The sequence below is a fragment of the Petaurus breviceps genome, unplaced genomic scaffold (assembly GCF_028583685.1).
Source record: "Petaurus breviceps papuanus isolate PSGF00001 unplaced genomic scaffold, PetGlider_PUasm1.0 685, whole genome shotgun sequence".
NCBI classification, from domain to species: Eukaryota; Metazoa; Chordata; class Mammalia; order Diprotodontia; family Petauridae; genus Petaurus; species Petaurus breviceps.
Window position 1 is genome coordinate 6,070,477 of NW_027186455.1, and position 18,321 is coordinate 6,088,797.

Below are 18,321 nucleotides of genomic sequence, written 5' to 3' on the forward strand. Positions count from 1 at the left end.
AAATTTCATCATTATCCACAGATATAGATTTAGAGCAAGGAGTCCCATGGTACTGTTCTGGGTATTGTGTCCCTTATAAAACAGAACGATAATAAAGAAGTCAGCACAGACAGATAAAATAATAATTATATATTAAGTAACTTGACTTTGTTTATGTGGTACTAATAATACTTTAATATAAAAGGATATGCCTGTAAGGTAAATTATGCTTAATTGCTCTCAGATCCCTCTCCAAACTCCTCTAAATTACAATGTGTCATATTCACAAAATGTTGCAGACTTAAGTATCTCCTGTACAAAACTATCAAAGATGCCTCTGACTTGCACTACCTTGCATTATATGTAGCTAATGAATTAGACTTAAAAAACCCTAAGGAAGTATAGCAGTCAATATGAACAACACTGGTTCATTCTCATGTTCAAAAACAGGTCTTGATTTAACTCAGAAATTAAATTGGTTATTTCCTTATTATTACTATTATTAAGTAAAGCCTCTGCTTTAATTCCCAGAGGGTCATTTGGAGACAGACTAAGGCTAGATTTTTTTAATTTAGATAAGCCCACGTACACAAAATTCTCACGTATTTTGAAGAATGTCTACTGCCTTAATCCCAAATGTCTGCAATTTAATTATTAAATGTTCCTCTGAATTGACTAACAGTACCTACCATTTAAAGTTCTAAATGTTAACATTCACTTCTACTTATGTACCCTTCTCCATGTAAAACACTTCCTCTGAACAATGTCTACTTTTGCTTCACTTTGTACAAATCTACTAAACAAGAGCAGAAGCTGATGAATGAGAATCTAAGTTGAAACTTAGCAGGATAAACAATCCGCTTAGCTTAAGTGAAAGGAAGTACTCAACAATGTTAAAAGAAATGCAAATTCTAAGAAATAAAAAGAAATGACTCTCCAGAAAGTCTAGGGATAACTTAAGGAACTCGCTGAAGGCAAAATGAAAGTAATTAGTTTAACTAGAAGGCAAGATCATGTAAAATATGAAGTTACCAGAAATTTACAGGAATCAGTCTAACTCCTAGTAGAACAAAAACGACAAAAAACTGATATAAGGTGTTCTTGGAGGGGTAGAAGTCAAGAGGGTAAATAGCAACAGATAAAGGTGTAAAGAACTACATTCCAAACTAAGGTTCTAGGGGTGGCTCTACAGTGAGTAGAGCACCAGCCCTGGAGTCAGGAGGACCTGAGTTCAAATCAGAACTCAGACACTTAACACTAGCCCTGCGACCTTGGGGAAGTCACTAAACCTCAATTGCCCTGACCTGCCCCCCTCCAAAAAAAGCTAAAAAAAAAAATTAAACTAAGGTTTAATTTTAAAACTTAAGGTTTAAGGTCTTTTCCTCACCTATTAAACATGACATGAAAATTTACAGTAAGAAAACAGACTAAATCAAGGATTTTGAATATGTTAATGCTATAGGACAACTGACTGGCTATCCCTCTATGTTCTATTTGCAATTTAGGAAACAAGACTTTGTCATTAAGTACCCAAATACAGAAAAAGTTCAATCTAAGCTTAAAAAATTTTAAGAAACTAATTTCACTATAAAACAACAGTAATAATTCTTATTGATTTCAATGTTCTTTAATAAAATTATTTTTAGAATTAACTTTAATTTTTAATTTCCTTTAAAATTTTTCCACCCTTAACAGTTAACCTCAAAATCCTCACCAGACATGAGATGCTACTGCCATTCCTGGAAAAGGGAAAAGACATTTCTAAAAGATATTTGGGAAAATGTTCTCATTTGGACCATAAACCATTAAGTACTTGGGACTTTAAAAGATTCTTTGCAGATGATAAAAAATTCTCACTGCAAATAACCAGCAAATATAGACTGGTATGTAAACTCCTCTAGAAGCAGCACTAACTACAGAGAATATGACTCTAAATCCATCTCTGACACAGTAAGACAACAAATCCACAGATTCAGGATAATAACAAGTCAGTATGAATGCTGGGATTTCCAAATGCCACTCTCTTTTAGACTTAAATACTAACAACTATTTTAACTATTTTTTTTTTAAAGCAATTGGGGTTAAGTAACTTGCTCAAGGTTACACGGCCAGTTATTTCTGGGTGTGGTGCTATGTATCTGAGCCCAGATTTGATCCCCAAGTCATCCAGACACTGGGGCCGGTGCTCTTACTTGCTGTGCTACCTGGCCGCCTCTATTTTAACTATTTTATTTCTTGTGGGTATTGAAAATGCAAACACTCTAAGGAGAACAAGTAATACATGGTTGAAATCCCAATCTATGGAACTTTTAAGAAAAATCACATCAGTGACTTAAGCCATACCAGATCTAAAATTGTACTATAAAGTAATAATCATGAAAACTACTTGGTACTGGCTAAGAAACAGAGTGGTGGATGAGTGGAATAGGTTAGGTACACAAGACATAATAGTCAATGACTATAGTAATCTACTTTTTGTAGATAAACGCAAAGACTCCAACTTCTAGGATAAAAACTCACTATTTGACAAAAACTTCTGGGAAAAATGGAAAACAGCATGGCAGAAACTAGACATAGACCAACATCTTACACCATATACCTAGATAAAGTCAAAATGGGTACACAACTGAGATATAAAGGATGATGCCATAAACGAATTAGGAGAGCAAAGAATAGTTCCTGTCAGACCTATGGAGAAAGGAAGAATTTATGATTAAACAAGAGATAGAGAACATTAAGAAACGCAAAATGGATAATTTTGATTACATTAAATTAAAAAGTTTTTGCACAAAGTCAATGCAACCAAGATTAGAAGGAAAGCAGAAAACTGGGGAAGAATTTTTATAGTCAGCGTCTCTGATAAAGGTCTCATTTCCATATAGAGAACTGAATCAAATTTATAATGCAAGCCATTCCCCAATTGATTAATGGTCAAAGGATACAAACAGTCTTCAGATGAGAAATTAAAGCTATCTATAGTCATATGAAAAAATGTTCTAAATCACTATTAATTAGAGAAATGAAAATGAAAACAACTCCAAAGTATCACCTCACACCTATCAGACTAGCTAACATGACAAAACAGGAAAATTATACATGTTGGAGAAAATGTGGGAAAACTATAACACTAATGCATTGTTGGTAGCCCTGTGATCCAACCATTCTGGAGCAATTTGGAACTATGGCTAAAGGGGTACAAAAATGTACATATCCTTTGATCCTGCAATACCATTTCTAGGTCTATATCCCAAAGAGATCATAAAAATGGGAAAAGGACCCACATGTACAAAAACATTTATAGCAGCTCTTTTTGTGGTGGCTAAGAATTGGAAACTGAGGAGATGCCCATCAACTGGGGAATGGCTGAACAACTTGTGGTATATGAATGTAATGGAATACTATTGCTCCATATGAGCAGGCAAACTTCAGAAAAACCTGGAAAGATCTGCATGAATTGATGAGAAGTAAAGTTAGCAGAACCAGGAAAACATTATACGTAGTAATGGTAACATTGTGTGATGACCAACTTTGACAGATTATGCTCTTCTCAGCAATGAAATGGTCTAAATGGAAAATGCTATCAACATCCAGAGAAAGAACTATGGAGTCTGAATACAGATCAAAGCATACTATTCCTTTTGGTTCTAATTCTTCTTTACAACATGATTAATGTGGAGATATGTTTAATACGATTGTACATGTATGGCTTATATCAGACTGCATGCTGTCTTGGGAAGGGTGAGGGAGGGAGGAAGAGAAAATTAAAAACTCAAAATCTTATAAAAGTAAATGTTGAAAACTTAAAATAAATAAACAAATGTTTAAAAAAGATGAAAATAACTTCATCCAACAAGTCCCTTTTTTGTGTCTTATGATTGTTGATTAATTCTGGAACTCAAGTTTATGAAATAAGGTAGAAGACACTTTCAAATCAAAAATGTTACTTTAATTTTTGCAAGAGGACAAAGAAGCAAGTAAGCTTTTGAAATGGATAGAGGCTTTTGCCACTATATCCCCTGATGCAAATCCTTTTGGAAATCCCTTTGTAATCAATCAATCAACACATATTTATTAAGTATCTTCTATGTACCAAGTACTGTGGTGGGTATTGGAGACACAAAGTCAAAAATGAGTCTCTTCCCTCAAGGAGCTCATATTCTACTCTAGAGAGAGAACATATACATACATAAGTAAATAAAAAATAGATTTTTTTTTTAAAAGTTACCATTAGCAAGTGACTCCAAGAAGTCAAATGCACAACAAAGAACATACCAGTTTATTAAGGAATTCTGAACTGTTAAACCTCCAGGCATGGGGCGGCTAGGTGCACAGTGAATAGAGCACCAGCCCTGGAGTCAGGAGGACCAGAGTTCAAATCTGATCTCAGACACTTGATACACTTACTAGCTGTGTGACCTTGGGCAAGTCACTTAACCCCAACTTCCCCTACAAAAAGCAAAAACAAAACCAACAATAAGAAACCTCCAGACAGACTAATCAACTAATAGATGCTATTGTCTTCTTTTTCTAACATGGGAAGATTATTCTCCTCATATTTTAACATTATTTCTAGTCTCTCAACTTACCCTTACAAAAATACAGATGAAGTGCCCATCACGCTTAAGTTTTCATCTGATAGTTTCAATTTCCTCATCTGTAAAAGGTTGGGCTAGATGGTCTCTAAAGTCTCTTGCAGATTCAGATCTATAATCTTAAGATTCTATGAGGATACTACTCTTAAAGAAGGCCTGTCTATAACTGTACCAGCTCAAAAATAAAGTGGTTAAGGCAAAACTGGACACATATCCAAGTCCCTACCAGCCACCACCCGGACTATGGAAAGAATGACCCTCTCTAGGAGGGGCAGCATTTCCTCAATTATAGGAATTCCTCCAAAACATTCTCTCATCTGAGTATCAGAAGTAAACCAACTGCAAAGTGTTACAGGGTCCCTCCCACCCAGTTCACTCATCACTATTCTTCCTGTTCTCATTAGCAACCACTTTTAAAATTGCCCGTCCAAAGTTCATTATTTTTTGCAGAAGATATTTTTTGCAAAAGTTGTTTCTTACCATTTGCTTAACAGTATATGCCAGAGTGTTATTTTGCAATCTGTATATTGCAAAATCAGGTGCGTAACAAAAATGTCCTGAATGGGCCACAATGTTATGGGTTTCCTCATTCCCCTTCATCAATCTTTAGCCAGAATGGGGTGAGTAATAGTAAACATGGTACACAGAAGGAAGATGAATGACTCGTATGTGTGGATAAAATGTGATAATGGTGATGAAATGTAATTAGACATGGCATGACTAGTGTCAGGATGAAACACCAGGGTAAAATTTAAAAAGTGCTGGACCTTCAGTAGAATGATGGCTCTTCCATATACTACCTATATTTCCTTGGGGAAGTCATTCATCTCTCTGGTTCTAGGTTTCCAGAGTTTAGCACTGTGCCTGGCTATTAGAAGGTATTTAAATGAATACTTGTTGCCTTGCCTTGCCTTCCAAGTCTAAATCTATGATCCTATGATCTTCTGAATAGGAAGGAACATCAAAAAAGCTTCCTAGTATAAGCTAGAATGGAAAAGCTAAGCTAAGATTTGAACTCTGGCTTACCCACTTAGTGGAGGTACCAATCACTTGAGGCAATTTCACTGTAAAATTAATTTGTTCATTGCTACAAAATGAGACATAAGAAAAATTAAGTTCTATTACATCTGATCTCATCCAAGTGCCAACTTATATTCCCTCTATTTAAAAAAATGAATATTTTTTTTTAAAACGAGAAAAACACTTACATAGGTGGATATTTTTCTAATAATAGGAAAGTCTACTTTAATGATGCATCTAAACACTCAACTTTCCTTTTTTAAAGAAGTTATTTATCTGTTACCCACCTCCTGACAGAGGTGATAAATATGCAAAACAAAACACATTTTTGGACATGACAAATATGGGAATGTGTTTTGCTTGACTATATTTATTTGTTACAAGGGTTTTGTTTCCTAAGGGAGGGAGAAAAAAACCTAATGCTTGATAATAGCAAAAAATAAAATTTTATATTAAGAAAGCTGTTTATTATCAGCAGTTCCAAGGGGATGAACATTTATTTCCCCAGACAACAAATAAAGTTAAAATTGTATATTACAATCTCTGCCTTACATTTTTCTCCTCAAAAATAAGAGCACCATCAGGCTTCCAATCATCACTAAGATGAAATGGCACTGTTCTTTCTTGGCCACTGCTTACCATATTTATTAGTCAGGAAAGTAAAACCTCTAACAAATTGACACCCTTTGAATTTACATACCATTTAATCCAACCCTCTGATTTAACAGAAGAAACTGAGAAGCAAAGAGGTTAAGTGTCTTAACAAAAAAAAAAATAGTCCCTCACTCCTTAAAAATATTTCTTGCTACTATAAAATAAGACCACCAAATCTGCCCTGTAAAGAAAGAGATTCTTGGTTATATATGTTTTAAATGATGACAGTGACAGAGATAAAAACATAGCTATCATGATATAACTTTGTTCTTTTTGTAGAACACCTTTTAAAATGGAAGACTTCCTTTTTAAAATTTGTTAAATCATGGTCTGTGATATCATAAAAGATCAGATCATAACAGATCAGGAGTTCTAAGAAATTCCCCAGGATACTACAGGAGACCATCTAACTGATTCACCAGATGGCTAAATCAGACTCTGAACCATTGCCCCTTAAGAGTATTCATACAAGTTAGATAATAAAATGACCTAGGAAGTCATTAAATGCATACTCTGAGAAATCTTAATCTCTAAGATATGATGAGTAGCTCTTTGTCTACCAGGGAATTAAATATTCCAAGGAATATTTTACCAATATCCCAAGAAAAGTATTCCACATAATTCTTATTATTAGTAAGTTATAAGAATAAACTCAATTTCCCCAAATATTTACTAACTGCATGTAGCTATAAACTTTTTTCTTTTCCTTCATGGTGGTAAGACCTTTGAGATATTTTTGTCATTATGGATGACTTCTAAGTTCTTACTTATTTAAGACCTAATAAAACTTAAAGGACACACCGTATATACACCACAGCGACATGTAGAGATTGCCAGTCCCTTGAACTTGCCATCACCCACAAGTTTTCCATGTCCATTTTCATGAACTCTGAAATTCCATTATCTGATCCTGATCTGTTCTCATTCCATCTCTCCCTCTGCCTTGCAACTCCATGCTCCACTCTTCATTCTTCATTATGATCTCCAATTCCTCCAACCTTTAGTTCTTTGCCAGGCTATCACCCCTGCACTAGCTACTTTCTTCCCTTGACCATCTTAAACCCAATGCACTTCAACTCTACACTACCCTCTTTCCCTGTCCCTTTGTCCTACTGAAAATCTTGTACTGACAAACTTCAACTTTTGATTACTCCCACTATCTGCTACCTTTGCTCCAAATGATGTGTTGCTGAAAAAAAATAGAGAAAATCATAACCTATGCTGACCAATTCGCTACAAATTTAAGTTTAACCTCAACTAAACCTTCACTATGGCAAGATAATTCTTTTATAGCTCTCTAACCAATTCACTACCCAACTTACTACAGTGACTTTCTGAAATTTTTTTATCCCTTCTCAAACCTTCTATGGCTAATCCTTCCCTAGCCCACTCAGTTGAGAATTTCATTGAGACAATTCACCAAGAGCTCCCTCTTCTCCCCTTCTCCCCCCCATACCACTCAGAGATCTTCCACTACCATCTCCGCCTTCATTCCCGTCTCATAGGAAGAGGTATTCCTCTTCTTGCCAAGGCAAACCCCTCTGCATGCTGAAGTGATACCATCCCACCCTATCTTTTCCAATAGATTGTACCCTCTCAACTGCACTATGTCATTTATCTTTAATCTCTCCCTGTATAATACTAGCTGCTTCTGGGTGCCCATCAATTGGGGAATGGCTGAACAAGCTGTGGTATATGCATGTTATGGAATACTATTGTGCTATAAGAAACGAGGAGCAGGCAGTCTTCATATTTACCTGGAGAGGCTTATACGAACTGATGCTGGGTGAGAAGAGTAGAACCAGGAGAAATTTGTACACAATTACAAACACAACATATGTGTGATGACCAACTTTGATAGACTGGACTCTTCTCAGCAATGCAGTAATGTAAGTCAATCCCAAGAGAAATATGTGCATCCAGAGAAAGAACTAGAAAGAACTAAGTTTATATCCAGGTGGAAGCAAAATACCTGATCTTTTTTGTTCTCTTATTCAGTTTTATGTCCTCTTTACCATTTTTCATTCTAGCTGGTACAATCCATCCTTATAACCTGACTAATGTATAATGTGAAAGTATTTACAGATCCTATAATTGACTATAAGCCGCCATGGGGGGGAGGGGAGGGAGGGGTACAAAATGTGAAATTCAAGGAATTGTGGAATTGAATCCTGTAAACTAAAAGGAAACAAACAAATTAATAAAAATAAATAAATAAAACAAAAAAAAAATACTAGCTGCTTCTCTACTGCCTACAACCACATCCATGTTTCTCTCCTCAAAAAACTCTCACTTGATCAATTCATCTCTACTAGCTATCATCCCATATCTCTTCTTCCTTTTTTGGCTAAACTCCCTGAGAAGGCCATCTACAATAGATAACCTCCACTTCTGTTCCTTTCATTGCTTCTTAACTCTCTACAGTCTGTCATCTGACCTCATCGTTCAAGTGAGACTACTCTCTCCTCTAAATTACCAATGATGTCTTAGTTGTCAAATCTAATGTATTTTTTTTCTCAATCCTCATCCTTTTTGAACTCTGTGCAACCCCTGACAATGCTGATTACCCTGTACTCCTTGTTACTCCTCTCTCTATATTCTCTCCTGGTTCTCCTCCTACCTATCTAACCACTCCTTCACTAGATCTTCATCCAGTTCATGCTCACTAGCCTTGGATATCCCACAGGACTTCGTCTTGGGTCCACTTCCTTTCTCCCTAAAAACTATTAGTGATTTCATCAGTTCCCATAGATTCAATTATCATCTCTATGCAGATAATTCTCACACCTATTTGTCCAGCCCTAAATGCTTTCCTGACTTCTAGTCTTATATCTCCCACTGCCTAAATCTCAAGCTAGATGTCCTGTAAACATTTTCATCTCAATTTGTCAAAAACTGAACCCATTATCTTTCCCTTTCCCCAAATCTTCTTTTCCAATTATTGTTGAGGAAACCACTATGTTCCCAGTCACCCATCCTTCCATCCTTAACTACTTACTCTCTCTCACCCCCCCCATAACCAATCATTTTCCAAGTCCTCGCATATCTATCTTTTAACATCTCTCATATGTTCCTCCATCCTCTCCTGTGATGCAGCCTGTGATGTATAAAACGTGTGAGAGACAGAGTTTTGGGGTAATTGATCATTTTATTAATTATGCTAGCAGATAATTAATAAAAGGGGTCAGTGGCTCTCTAGAATGCCAAAGACTCATTCAACACTTATAAGCCCTTGGAAGAATGGGTGTTCCTGAAGGTGGGGAATCAACTCTGTTCAGTTAAAAATAAGAGAATGAATATTATATAATGAGAGGTGGACCCATTCTAATGAGGCACTGGGGAACATGACTTTGATCACTCTTGCTCCCAGATCATCCCTAGCCTCAATCCTATCCTGCCTGAATGGGACACAATGGACCTGAATTGACCTCAGATTAAATTCTTTGTAAGTTTTCTGGTTGGGTGGGGTCTCCCATCAACAATGTCCTTCAGAGACTGAACATTCTACAGGTTTCCGAAAAAAAATCCTGGTCCCAGGGGAGGCCAGGTAGCACAGCGAGTAAGAGTACCAGCTCCAGTGTCGGGATGACCTGGAGATCGAATCCCGGGTTCAGATACTCAGCACCACACCCAGAAATAACTGGCCATGTAATCTTGATCAAGTTACTTAACCCCAACTGCTTAAAATTAAAAAAAAAAAAAATCCTGGTCCTAATTCAATAACTGATTATTAATATAAGAGAGAAATAATAATTTCTCACATCGCCAGCACCCTGATGCAAGCCCTCATCACTTCACACTAGGACTACAAGAGCCTTAAGGCTGGTCTTCTGGCCTCAAGTCTTTCACCACTGCAATTCATTCTCCATTCAGATGTTAAGTTGATCGTCCTAAAGAGTAGGTGTGACCATGTCACATACTCCCTCCATTCAAAAAAATCTAGTTTTGAATCAATCCCTATTGCTTTTAGGATCAAAAGGAAAAACCTGTTTGGCTTTTACAATTCTTTATATTCTCACTTTATTTTTCTTGCTTTTAAAAAATGGATAATATAGGGGCAGCTAGGTGGCGCAGTGAATAAAGCACCAGCCCTGGAGCCAGGAGGACCTGAGCTCAAATCCAGCCTCAGATACTTGACATGCTTACTAGCTGTGTGACCTTGGGCAAGTCACTTAACCCCAATTGCCTTGCCTTTCCCCCTGCAAAAAAAAAAAGGCTAATATAGAAATATATTTTGCATAATTTCACATGTATAATTGAAATCCTATTTCTTGCCTTCTTAACTGGGGAGGGAGGGAGAGAGAGAATTTGGAAATAAAAATTTAAAAAGAAAAGAATATTAAAGTTCTTTATAACCCTGCCCCTTCTTACATTTCCAGTCTTCTTACACTTTACTCTCCACCATGTTCCTGGCCTTCCCTGTTGTTTCTGGAATGAAATGCTCCATTTCCTAATTTCAGGTCATTTTCACTGGCTGTCCCTCATACCTGGAATTCTTTCTCTCTCCTTATCACCACCTTCTGGCTTCCCTGATTGCCTTCCAAAGGCAGCTAAAGTCCTACCTTATGCAAGAAGCCTTTTCTAGTCCTCCTTAATCTTGATGCCTTCTCTCTCAGATTATAATTAATATATCTATCTTATCTGTATATAGTGGTTTACATTTGCTTAAGAGCCACTTGAAAGCAAAAACTGGTTTTGGGGGGATGGTTTGCCTTTATACGTATCCCCAGCACTTAGCACAGTGACTGACAAATAGAAGAAGTTTAATAAATGCTTGTTGACTAACAACAAATTACACCAAGGTCCCTACCACTTGGTCTCATTCAAGATGTTATTAAACTTTTGGGGGAAGCTAGGTGATGCAGAGCATAGAGCACTGGCCTGGAGTAAGGAGGAATTGAGTTCAAATATGACTTCAGACACTAGGTGTATGACCCTAGGCAAGTCACTTAACCCTGATTGCCTCCACACACACAAAAAAAGGTATTATTAAATTTTTAAAAGAACTGAGGTATTCATTTAATTCAATGGGCAAAATCTAGGCAGGCTCTTTTTGACTTTATAAATGAGTTCTCATTCCCCATACTATATGTTTAAAGAGCCCTCTCCTAATTCACATTTTAGTGGTGAAAAAAAATCCAGATAAAAAAAATCTTATCACTATAACTTTTTTGAGTGCAGAGAGACTGCTCCCTGTTCCTCACTTTCAACTTTACTTCAGATATCATTTGCTTAAAACTTACTTCCAGTTCCTTAATTTTTTCTTCTGCTATCTTCTGTTTCTCTAACAGCTGGTTGTGAATTACTTCCTTGGACTGAAGAATAAACCTAGAAAACAAAAGTTGAAAATTAAGCAAGGAAGCTGTGTTCACCACAAATCAATAACTATTAACCACAAGCACAAAACTCATTAAAGGAAAGGGAGTCCTACTAGTCAAACCAAAGGAAGTATTTTGTGCGCTACTCTGTCTAGAAGGAAAGCAATACTCAATCTTCTTGGCTGACAAAGGATCAAGGCCTGATGCTATAAGTTTACAGAAAAAAAAAAAGGAAAAAACCCCAAAAAAGGTAAAAAAAAAAAATCAACCACAAAGGAATATCTTAAACATATAAAAAAATGCTCTTTAACCTACATTTAATATTTTATTAGTTGCAGCTCACTAATTACTTTTATCCAACTATATTTAAAGCAATATCTGTAAAATACAGCTCCCCCTCATCCATTTTCTAACAGTAACCCATGACCTTTTAAAGTCATACAATCAACTACTGTGTTAGGATCAATGCATTTAGTGTATGTATGAATTACTCACACAAAAGGCAGTGTATAAGTCCTATTATTGTTTAAAAGGCCAAAAATACAAATAAGGAAAATACATTTTTCCCCTTTACATTCAGGCTCAGTGCTGACAGAGAAAGATGGAAAAAAATTAAATGAACAAATTATCTGTTTTGCTTTCTTTATATACTACCACTGAGTTAACAATTCTTTCTGGGATTAGGAGGATAAAACATTGGATTTAGAAAATCTGGGTTCAAATCCTTGCTATATGACTTTAGTTAGCTAGGGGCCCTTAGATAAGTCACTTCATCTCTCTTAACCTCAGGATTTTTATCTGCAAAATGGAAAAAATAATAGTTGAATTAAAAATGACAAGAGATAGGAAAAGTCTATGTTTGAAAGGATTATGAAAAGACAGGCAATGCTGGTAGAGTCGTGAATTGCTCCCATCATTCTGGAAAGAAATCTGGAATTGTATTAAGGAAGTGAGTAAAATGTCCACACCCTTTCATCCACAGATTCCACTGCTAGGCTTAAACTCCAAGGATAAAAAAGCCCCATAAGCACCAACATAACATATAATTTTAGGAACAATTTTGTAGCAGCAAAGAGCTGGAAGCAAAGTACATCTGCCCCCCTGATTTGAGAATAGCTAAGCAATTGTAACACACGAATGTAACGGAATATTATTGTGCTACAATAGTAATAGCTAGCATGTATGCAGAGCTTAAAAGTTTGCAAAGTATTTTTACATAGGTTATTTCTTTTGATCCTCACCACCACCATTTTTACAGATGAGTCAACTGAAGCTCAGAGCGGGTAAGTGACTTGCCCTGGATCACACAGTTTAAGTGTCTAAGGCTGGATTTGAATACAGATCTCCCTGGCTCCAAAAACGTATATGCTAGCCACTCAGCGATGATGAAAGAAAAGATCAGTGTACACCAAAATATTTACTACAATAACCACCTCTGTATGGAGCAAAAAAAAACAACTGTTAAGTAAAGTAGATGCCCACTGATGGAATGGGGACAGAAATGTGATGGAAAATTATTGTGCTTTAAGACATGATGTCTGTGATAAGCATAGAGAAGCACAAAAAGAAATGTAAATTAATGCAAAGTGAAGTAGAACCAGGAAAACAATATAAATGGAAACAACAACAACAAAACTGAATACTGGGAAATTATAATGACCAATCTTGGCCCCAGAAATCTATGACAAGGCACCCCACTCCAACTTCTTTGACAAAGGCACCAAAGGTAAGAAATACTGCATATACTCAACCATTTCATGATATGTTAGTAAATTTTATTGAAATTTTTTCCCTTTTAATTCTTTGTTCCAAGTGATACCTCTCAAGGAAAGGTAGAAGGGGGGAAAGGATACAAGAGGGAAATATGTGATATAAAAATAAAAAATATCAATAAAATAAATTTCTAAATACTCTGCAAATTACATTCCTTTACAGGGTTGTTGTAAGGAAAGGACTTCTTTGCAAATGAAAACTGTCAGAAAAAAATAAGTTACCAGCATTTATTTATGCTCTCAAACAGAACATTATGCATTTCTATTTCATAAAAATAAACATATTTTTAAAGTAGCAAAACCTAAAACACTCAATACACTCTATCTGAAAGATATTCCAATAGAAGTAGTTTATGGGACAAATCTTGCAATCAATGAAAAATAGACAAATGGTTCTTCTCTGAGCACTAATTATGATTTGAATGTATGAACTTAAAGAATTAGTCAGTTGTCCAGCAGGGTGACATGCATATAGTAAGTGCTTAATAAATGTTTACTGAATTGAATAAGAGGTCAAATTTAAAAAAAAATAAGGTAAGAATATATTGTTTCCTGAATCAACCCTATAATGCTAAAAGATATGTGTGACTAAAGTGTTCCATATTCACAAGAGACTTTACACACATATGATTTTATATACATTTAAAAGGCAAGTGAAACCAGTACAAATCAAGAGCCAATTATTTTTTCAAAATGCCCAGGATACAATTTCCTCCTCCTCCTCCTCTTCCAACTCCATCTCCCTTCACTCACATACACACAGACTGCCAGAGGACAATCCCACAATGCTATACTGGGATCTGATAAATTTCTTTTTAACCTCACTGAATATTTGAAGCTTCTATCTTGAGTAAAGAGATCAGTTAATATAAACACTGATGCCATTCTTAATTATATGAAAATTCAGATCCCTTAAAAAAAACCTTACTAATTTATGGGCCTAAGTGACTTCTTACAAAGAGATTAAAAATTCATGTGAGATATTTTGCTTTGATAACCTTCATTCCCAAAATTTCTCATTTAATCCTAATGATATTTGCTCTCTGTGATTTTAAGGATAAAACTGACAACATAAGTAACTTCTACACTTCAATTTCTTAGTGAATAGAAGGAACTGTATTGGATGGTACTTGCTCAGACACCTTGTGAAAAAGCAGGAATACAGACCACATAGTGCCAATTAAATCCAAGACACAAAATTCTCTGACTGACAAAAACAAGATTTTATCCAAAAGGTCTCTTAGCCACAGATATGTTTTCATAATAAAATGTACATTTTCCAAAATGTCCTTGACTGCTGGCCTAAGAGTAGCAGTCAAATAACAGGTCACCAAGGCATCATCTTTATTAGTGTCTGGGAAACTTTCAAAGCTAAGATTAGCAGTCAAGTCATTATTTATGTAGCCTTTAAAAAGAAAGGATCTGAGCAGATATTAAATCCTTTGAGTAGAAAATAAAGTTACTAGAAAGCAAGCACATTCGGCAAGCAAAAAAAAAAAAAAAACTTCCCACATCTGCATGCCTTCCAAAGTTATGTGCTCTTCTGTACCATTCTCAAAGGCCAAGCAGGACCCACCAAAGCTAGGAACAAGTATATTGAACAGATGCTCAAAAACTTGCCTCTGGACAGACTCACAAAGTAATAGGGAAGAAAAATTCTATCACAACAGCTAGATACCAAGCTTAATAATCAAGGTGAAAGCAGCAAGAAGGACTGGGAGAAATTTAAGTTTATGTGCTGTCAGAAAGCATTGTAATATCAGGTATACTTCAACATTTCAGAGGTGTGATCTTATTGAGATGGCTACTCTATCAAATAGCAGACATCACAACCCATTCATGCCTTCTCATATTATCACTTCTCTTTTCTGCAATTCTTATCTATGTCATCCTGTAAATCCTCTACAGGAATACATGTTAAAGACCTTCTGCATCTCTTATTATGTGGGTACCAGTTCAGCACATAAACTATTCATCTGTTATCCTATAATGCTATTCTAGCATCTCACTACAAAAATAGCTAATCTCCTTCAGTTACATATCACTTTCCTTTCTCTTTTGCCACTTTTTGCAAACAGTGTATCACTGGTGCCTATTTGTGCCCACAATGAATCTTTCTATTGTCACTTGTGAGGCTACCATTTTGTTTCTTTAGAGATTGTGGTATTATTCCATGATTTGTAATCACATAACATCCATCAAAGGAAGAACTGGTATTAAAAAGATAGGATTTTGTTTCAGGGAGAAGTATGAGGTCATAAAAAGAGCTATGTGGTTTCCCTAATGTTTGCTCTCTTCCTACTAGTCAATTCTGGGTCTAATTAGTTGTAAATTATGGTGTTTGTCTGTCCAAGGCATACATATTGATAGCCCAGCTCAATGGGCTTTCCATCCAAATGTATATCATAGTGTGGTCAATATTAATTCACCACCCCCTTAGTTTTTCTTGTGTGGATAATTAGGCTGAATACTTCTGAGTGATTATGGATTTTATTTAAAAGGCTCTGCAATGTTCTAGGGCTTGAAACAAAACAACACGTCTACTGTAAATGGATGCATCTTAGAGAATCAATCTCTCCTGCATCTGAACAACGCACTAAATAGCTTCCATAACAGCGGCAAACACAGCTGATAAACATGGACTATTTGTTGTTTCACTTAATATAAATAAGCAGAATATCAAAGTTCTTTCTGAATTTTCATCTATCAAGGAATCCTTGATGATCAAAACATATGCAAGGGAAATATTTTGCTGAAGAAAAATCTTTTCTTTTTTTTTTTTTTTTGGCCTTTTTGGAGGGCAATTGGGGTTAAGTAACTTGCCCAAGGTTACAGGGCTAGTTTTTTTATGTGCGTGTTAAGACAGTGTCTGAGACTGGAACCAAACTTGGGTCCTCCTGACTCCAGGGCCAGCACTTTACTCCCTGCGCCACCTAGACGCCCCCTAAAGAAAAATCTTTAAGGCTGCACTGTCTTTGACTAAGTCAAATGTTTCTTACAGTCAACAACTTTAGTGGGAGTGCAATATAAGTATTATTTGCATCTTTTAGTCAAAAATGTGACTATAAAGATGTGATCTGCTTCAGAATATCATTTACAAAAGCCTTCCTATCCCATCTAATGTTTTCACGAAGGACACCCTTGATATGCATATCAATTTTTCTCATGATACAGAAAAAGTACATACATAGGTTAGTAGTTACTACTATCTTCTTAAATGCTTTCTCCCTGCAGGAGCAATACCACACATGTCTTTTTCTCTCAGCATATGTTACATTCAGTATCTTTATATACACTAAACTTTATACTCAGTATCTTTATGCTACTTTCAGTATTTTTTTCTCTTTCAGGTAGCTTGAGAATAAATTCTTCAATACCCTCAAAATGATGCCGTCTCCAGAATGGAGATTCTCTGTATACCCCTAATCTAGTTCAGCTGCTCTTCCCAAAAGAAGAACTTAGTCAATTACAATTACAGCTCCCAGGGTACATTTCTCCCCTTAAAAACAGTCATTTTAACTCCATAAATGTAAAAGCAATATTGAAAAAAGTGTTTTTGTTTTTTTTAAATAAGAATTTTATTCCTCTTTTCTACTATTTGTGTCTACAAGTCATTAGTCCTAACCCATCAACATGTGATCAGGCAGAGTAATTTCAGACTCACAAAAACTAAATTCATTACAGGAAGAAGTTATGAATGACGATACTAAAAATGCTCAAAATTGCCCCAGCTGGATTATTACAGCTCAAAATTCACTATGAGTTAAGAAATGCTCAGGATAAAAGTATGGTTTCTCATCTTTTGGTACCATAGACATATTATGACAGACAGACATGCTGTGAATTAAAACAGCTCACACATAGAAACATATCTCTTTTTGTTAGGCCAAAAGTTCTTAACCTTCACAAAGCACTCTGCCTCAAAATGTACTGACTTATGAAAGTCTTAGGTCTTTTTTTCAAAACTTTATCCAACTTTCCTTCTAAGAACAGCCAGTGAATATAAGAAGACATGCAAGTGTTTTCCAGACTTCCCGGGAAGTTCCAATTGACAGTCTTTGAACATGGAAAAAAAGGTGGCCATTTCTTTTTACCTTTGACAGGACCTGTGATTTCACTGGTGGAGGGAATAACTGGTGAAGAAGAACTTTCTCTAACAATGCAGATCAGCATCTTCTCAGCAAATTATAGTCTTAGACAGCTGCCTGGAATGCTGAGAGGTTAAGTGACTTGTCTACAATCCCACAGGGAGTACGTGTAAAAGGCAGAAACTGAACCTGAATCTTCCTAGGGCCAGCTCTCTAAATAATATGCCATACCATTTTTCAAGTCTTTATTTAATGAATGCAAAGTATACTTCATTTTTTTAAATGATGCTATTTAATATGTGATTACAATCTATGTATAATTGCCTAAAAATCCACTATGAAACTAAGTCATTTGATTTTTATCTTCTCCATCTGGCCTGTTTGCTATTCTGCCTCTCAGATCCAAAGTCTTTACTCAAAAGAGAAATTCTACTCCTCATACCTACACATCTGTCTTCTACTGTGGAATTTTAGTCATCCACAATCAAACACATTGAATAACTTCTTCATTGAATCTTTAAAACACTTTTTTAAAAAAAATCTCTGCTTGTCATCACTACAGTTCATTGCATAACATTTGTTGAATATCCTGCTGTTATCTATCCTAGCTACCCAAAGATGATGTATTATAATGAGCATCTCTTCAATGCTGGCAGGCTCACTGTCTGCAAACCAGGATATCAGTGCTGACCTTGTCCTACCACTTGCTATTCAGTAGGGCTCACAAAATGTGCTCATGCAACTCCTTAAAAATCCAGATGCGACATCTATGCCAGAACTAAGTATCATAATTCTTTAAGAAGTTACAGACTAGGGTAGCTAGGTGGCGCAGTGAATAGAGCACCAGCCCTGGAGTTAGGAGGACCCAAGTTCAAATTCGGCCTCAGACTTACTTAAC

General features: G+C 35.9%; 1 protein-coding gene across 1 annotated transcript in view; it reads right to left on the reverse strand.

The window, feature by feature from the left end:
* PFDN1 (prefoldin subunit 1) overlaps positions 1-18,321 on the reverse strand; it is a 71,705-nt gene that overhangs the window by 41,273 nt on the left and 12,111 nt on the right. Inside the window, exon 3 of the mRNA XM_069104357.1 lies at positions 11,489-11,573. Coding sequence (XP_068960458.1) covers positions 11,489-11,573 — 85 coding nt within the window. The remainder of the gene's footprint in view (positions 1-11,488; positions 11,574-18,321) is intronic.